Source organism: Salmo trutta, unplaced genomic scaffold, assembly GCF_901001165.1.
Source record: "Salmo trutta unplaced genomic scaffold, fSalTru1.1, whole genome shotgun sequence".
NCBI lineage: Eukaryota > Metazoa > Chordata > Actinopteri > Salmoniformes > Salmonidae > Salmo > Salmo trutta.
In genome coordinates this window covers 125,047-131,476 of record NW_021822772.1, presented here as the reverse complement: position 1 = coordinate 131,476, position 6,430 = coordinate 125,047, and the positions used below count along the sequence as shown (strand labels likewise).

At 53.1% G+C, this 6,430-nt stretch overlaps 1 protein-coding gene across 1 annotated transcript; it reads left to right on the top strand.

Annotated features, from left to right (window-relative positions):
- Positions 1 to 4,611, top strand: LOC115184288 (cell wall protein DAN4-like; the record flags this gene model as incomplete). Its single annotated transcript, XM_029745321.1, has 6 exons — positions 1 to 4; positions 51 to 250; positions 1,205 to 1,263; positions 1,498 to 1,631; positions 1,743 to 1,830; positions 4,575 to 4,611. Coding segments are annotated over 6 exons (522 nt in total), but the record flags the coding sequence as incomplete, so codon positions are not given.
- Positions 4,612 to 6,430: the final 1,819 nt, after the last annotated feature.

The following is a 6,430-nucleotide window of genomic DNA, read 5'->3' as shown; positions in this document are numbered from 1 at the left end:
AGCAGTCACCACCACCACTCCTGCAGCAGCCGTCACCACCACCACTCCTGCAGCAGCTGTCACCACCACCACTCCTGCAGCAGCTGTCACCTCCACCACTCCTGCAGCAGCTGTCACCACCACTGCCCCTCCATCTTCCAGTGAAGGAACCCTGGGTGTTGAGTTCAGTCTCAACCAGACGTTCAACTCAAATCTTTCCAACCCGTCCTCTTCAGAGTTCAAGACTCTGGCTGCCAAAGTGGAATCTAACGTAAGTATCAGGGCAATCCCATGCCAGCGTAGGTAGGAAATTATTTCTGGTAGCTCAGATTGATCTGGAAATTCTCACTCTGAAACTTCATTGGGAGGAAGGCTGTTTGACACGTGTTATTTTAGTATGACAAACCGTTTTGGGGGGAAAATCGTAGGGCAGCGGTCTAAGGCACTGCATCTCAGTGGTAGAGGCATCACTACAGTCCCTGGTTCGATTCCAGGCTGTATCACAGCGGTCTAAGGCACTGCATCTCAGTGATAGAGGCATCACTACAGACCCTGGTTCGATTCCAGGCTGTATCACAGCGGTCTAAGGCACTGCATCTCAGTGATAGAGGCATCACTACAGTCCCTGGTTCGATTCCAGGCTGTATCGTAACTGGCCCTGATTGGGAGTCCCATAGGGCGGTGCACAATTGGCCCAGTGTCGTCCTGGTTAGGGTTTGGTTGGAGGGGGTAGGCCGTCAATGTAAATAAGAATTTGTTCTTAACTGACTTATCTAGTTAAATAAAGGTTTAATACATAAATGTAAGTATCCCTTTTAGACATGTACATTCCTCTTGTAAAACCCCTATCATCAGTGAGCCTGTACAATCCTCCTGTAAACCCCTACCATCAGTGAGCCTGTACATGCCTCCTGTAAAACTCCTATCATCAGTGAGCCTGTACATGCCTCCTGTAAAACCCCTATCATCAGTGAGCCTGTACATGCCTCCTGTAAACCCCTGTCATCAGTGAGCCGTACATGCCTCCTGTAAACCCCTATCATCAGTGAGCCTGTACATGCCTCCTGTAAACCCCTGTCATCAGTGAGCCGTACATGCCAAGTCGTAAAAAGGGTACTATTGAGAGGTCTATTTACTATGAAAGACAATTTAACCAAACCTTCTATTAATGCCGTCAAGCGCCCTGTTTTCATTGAACCTTTTATCATCCTATCTTTCAATGCAGGTGAACAAGGCTTATGCTGGGACGCCAGGCTTCAATCGTTCCATTGTCAACTCATTCAGGTAAGTGTATGAATTCTCATTACTGATTGACTAGGTTTCTGTTCTACCTTATGTTATTTTTACTACTACATTGATATTGATTACTGCATTGTTGGGTTTTAAGCTTGCAAGAAAAGGCATTTCACTGCACTTGGGCACATGACATTAAAACGTGAAAACTTTGACGATTCTGGTGATGATGATGATGATGATGATTTCTGAGGGTTGTCCATTTTCTCTCCTTCTCCTGAGTAGGAGTGGATCTGTAGTTACCGACATGACCCTCGTGTTCGACAAGCAGTCTTCGGTTCCCAGCTCAAGCAGCGCACAGGCAATTCTCACCACCAATTCCACCTCCCTGAACATTCTACCAGGCAGCATCAGGGTTGGTAAGTATTCATCTCCAGGGGCGGACTGGCCATCTGGCATTTCTGACAAATGCCCAGATGGGCTGGTCCATTTTCAGTCCAGTGGCCCTGTCTAACGTGTTTTTTTTGCAGTTGTTACCACCACAACTCCTGCAGCAGCTGTTACCACCACAACTCCTGCAGCAGCTGTTACCACCACCACTCCTGCAGCAGCTGTCACCACCACCACTGCTGCAGCAGCTGTCACCACCACCGCTCCTGCAGCAGCTGTCACCACAACCGCTCCTGCAGCAGCTGTAACCACCACTTCTGCAGCAGCTGTTACCACCACCACTCCTGCAGCAGCTGTCACCACCACCACTCCTGCAGCAGCTGTCACCACCACCACTCCTGCAGCAGCTGTCACCACCACCGCCCCTGCAGCAGCTGTCACCACCACCGCCCCTGCAGCAGCTGTCACCACCACCGCCACTGCAGCAGCTGTCACCACCACCGCTCCTGCAGCAGCTGTCACCACCACAGCTCCTGCAGCAGCTGTCACCACCACCACTCAAGCAGCAGCTGTCACCACCACCACTCCTGCAGCAGCTGTCACCACCACCACTGCTGCAGCAGCTGTCACCACCACCACTCCTGCAGCAGCTGTCACCACCACCACTCCTGCAGCAGCTGTCACCACCACCACTCCTGCAGCAGCTGTCACCACCACCTCTCCTGCAGCAGCTGTTACAACCACCACTCCTGCAGCAGCTGTCACCACCACCACTCCTGCAGCAGCTGTCACCACCACCACTCCTGCAGCAGCTCTCACCACCACCACTCCTGCAGCAGCTGTTACAACCACCACTCCTGCAGCAGCTGTCACAACCACCACTCCTGCAGCAGCTGTCACCACCACCACCACTCCTGCAGCAGCTGTTACAACCACCACTCCTGCAGCAGCTGTTACAACCACCACTCATGCAGCAGCTGTCACCACCACCACTCCTGCAGCAGCTGTCACCACCACCACTCCTGCAGCAGCTGTCACCACCACTACTCCTGCAGCAGCTGTCACCACCACCACTCAAGCAGCAGCTGTCACCACCACCACTCCTGCAGCAGCTGTCACCACCACCACTTCTGCAGCAGCTGTCACCACCACCACTACTGCAGCAGCTGTCACCACCACCACTCCTGCAGCAGCTGTCACCACCACCACTCCTGCAGCAGCTGTCACCACCACCTCTCCTGCAGCAGCTGTTACAACCACCACTCCTGCAGCAGCTGTCACCACCACCACTCCTGCAGCAGCTGTCACCACCACCACTCCTGCAGCAGCTCTCATCACCACCTCTCCTGCAACAGCTGTTACAACCACCACTCCTGCAGCAGCTGTCACCACCACCACTCCTGCAGCAGCTGTCACAACCACCACTCCTGCAGCAGCTGTCACCACCACCACTCCTGCAGCAGCTGTTACAACCACCACTCCTGCAGCAGCTGTTACAACCACCACTCATGCAGCAGCTGTCACCACCACCACTCCTGCAGCAGCTGTCACCACCACCACTCCTGCAGCAGCTGTCACCACCACTACTCCTGCAGCAGCTGTCACCACCACCACTCCTGCAGCAGCTGTTACCACCACCACTCATGCAGCAGCTGTCACCACCACCACTCCTGCAGCAGCTGTCACCACCACCACTCCTGCAGCAGCTGTCACCACCACTACTCCTGCAGCATCTGTCACCACCACTACTCCTGCAGCAGCTGTCACCACCACCACTCCTGCAGCAGCTGTCACCACCACCACTCCTGCATCAGCTGTCACCACCACCACTCCAGCAGCAGCTGTCACCACCACCACTCCTGCAGCAGCTGTCACCACCACCACTCCTGCAGCAGCTGTCACCACCACCACTCCTGCAGCAGCTGTCACCACCACCACTCCTGCAGCAGCTGTCACCACCACTACTCCTGCAGCAGCTGTTAGCACCACCACTCATGCAGCAGCTGTCACCACCACCACTCCTGCAGCAGCTGTCACCACCACCACTCCTGCAGCAGCTGTCACCACCACTACTCCTGCAGCAGCTGTCACCACCACCACTCCTGCAGCAGCTGTCACCACCACCACTCCGTCAGCAGCTGTTACAACCACCACTCCTGCAGCAGCTGTCACAACCACCACTACTGCAGCAGCTGTTACCACCACCACTCATGCAGCAGCTGTCACCACCACCACTCCTGCAGCAGCTGTCACCACCACCACTCCTGCAGCAGCTGTCACCACCACCACTCCTGCATCAGCTGTCACCACCACCACTCCTGCAGCAGCTGTCACCACCACCACTCCTGCAGCAGCTGTCACCACCACCACTCCTGCAGCAGCTGTCACAACCACTACTCCTGCAGCAGCTGTCACCACCACTACTCCTGCAGCAGCTGTTAGCACCACCACTCCTGCAGCAGCTGTCACAACCACTACTCCTGCAGCAGCTGTCACCACCACTACTCCTGCAGCAGCTGTTAGCACCACCACTCATGCAGCAGCTGTCACCACCACCACTCCTGCAGCAGCTGTCACCACCACCACTCCTGCAGCAGCTGTCACCACCACTACTCCTGCAGCAGCTGTCACCACCACCACTCCTGCAGCAGCGGTCACCACCACCACTCCGTCAGCAGCTGTTACAACCACCACTCCTGCAGCAGCTGTCACAACCACCACTCCTGCAGCAGCTGTTACCACCACCACTCATGCAGCAGCTGTCACCACCACCACCGCTGCAGCAGCTGTCACCACCACCACTCCTGCAGCAGCTGTCACCACCACAACTCCTGCAGCAGCTGTTACCACCACCACCGCTGCAGCAGCTGTCACCACCACCACTCCTGCAGCAGCTGTCACCACCACCACTCCTGCAGCAGCTGTTACCACCACCACCGCTGCAGCAGCTGTCACCACCACCACTCCTGCAGCAGCTGTCACCACCACTGCTGCTGTCGCATCAACTGACCCTCCATCTTCTAGTGAAGGAATCATGAGTCTTCAGTTCAGTCTCAACCAGACGTTCAACTCAGATCTTTCCAACCCGTCCTCTTCAGCATTCAAGACTCTGTCTACCAAAGTGGTCTCTGGGGTAAGTATCAGGGCAATCCCATGCCAGCGTAGGTGGAAAACATTTCTGGTAGCTCAGATTGATCTGGAAATTCTCACTCTGAAACTTCATTGGGAGGAAGGCTGTTTGACACGTGTTATTTTAGTATGACAAACCGTTTTGGGGGGAAATCGTAGGGCAGCGGTCTAAGGCACTGCATCTCAGTGATAGAGGCATCACTACAGACCCTGGTTCGATTCCAGGCTGTATCACAGCGGTCTAAGGCACTGCATCTCAGTGATAGAGGCATCACTACAGACCCTGGTTCGATTCCAGGCTGTATCACAGCGGTCTAAGGCACTTCATCTCAGTGATAGAGGCATCACTACAGACCCTGGTTCGATTCCAGGCTGTATCACAGCGGTCTAAGGCACTGCATCTCAGTGATAGAGGCATCACTACAGACCCTGGTTCGATTCCAGGCTGTATCACAGCGGTCTAAGGCACTTCATCTCAGTGCTAGAGGCTTCACTACAGACCCTGGTTCGATTCCAGGCTGTTTCACAGTGGTCTAAGGCACTTCATCTCAGTGCTAGAGGCTTCACTACAGACCCTGGTTCGATTCCAGGCAGTTTCACAGTGGTCTAAGGCACTGCATCTCAGTGCTAGAGGCTTCACTGCAGACCCTGGTTCGATTCCAGGCTGTATCACAGTGGTCTAAGGCGCTGCATCTCAGTGCTAGAGGCTTCACTACAGACCCTGGTTCGATTCCAGGCTGTATCACAACTGGCCCTGATTGGGAGTCCCATAGGGTGGTGCACAATTGGCCCAGCGTCGTCCTGGTTATGGTTTGGCCGGGGGGGTAGGCCGTCAATGTAAATAAGAGTTTGTTCTTAACTGACTTGCCTAGTTAAATAAAGGTTTAATAAATAAATGTAATTGTCCCTTTTAGACCTGTACATGCCTCCTGTAAAACCCCTATCATCAGTGAGCCTGTACATGCCTCCTGTAAACCCCCTATCATCAGTGAGCCTGTACATGCCTCCTGTAAACCCCTATCATCAGTGAGCCTGTACAATCCTCCTGTAAAACCCTATCATCATTGAGCAGTACATTCCTCCTGTAAACCCCTATCATCAGTGAGCCTGTACATTCCTCCTGTAAACCCCTATCATCAGTGAGCCGTACATGCCTCCTGTAAACCCCTGTCATCAGTGAGCCGTACATGCCAAGTCAAAAAGGACACTATTGAGAGGTCTATTTACTATGAAAGAATTAAACCAAAGCTTCTATTAATGCCGTCAAGCGCCCTGTTTTCATTGAATCGTTGATCATCCTATCTTTCAACGCAGGTGAACAATGTTTTTGCTGGGACCCCAGGCTTCCGTCGCTCCATTGTCAACTCATTCAGGTAAGTGTATGAATTCTCATTACTGATTGACTAGGTTTCTGTTCATCCTTATGTTATTTTTACTACTACATTGATATTGATTACTGCATTGTTGGGTTTTAAGCTTGCAAGAAAAGGCATTTCACTGCACTTGGGCACATGACATTAAAACTTGAAAACTTTGACGATTCTGGTGATGATGATGATGATGATGATGATGATGATGATGATGATTTCTGAGGGTTGTCCATTTTCTCTCCTTCTCCTGAGTAGGAGTGGATCTGTAGTTACCGACATGACCCTCGTGTTCGACAAGCAGTCTTCGGTTCCCAGCTCAAGCAGCGCAC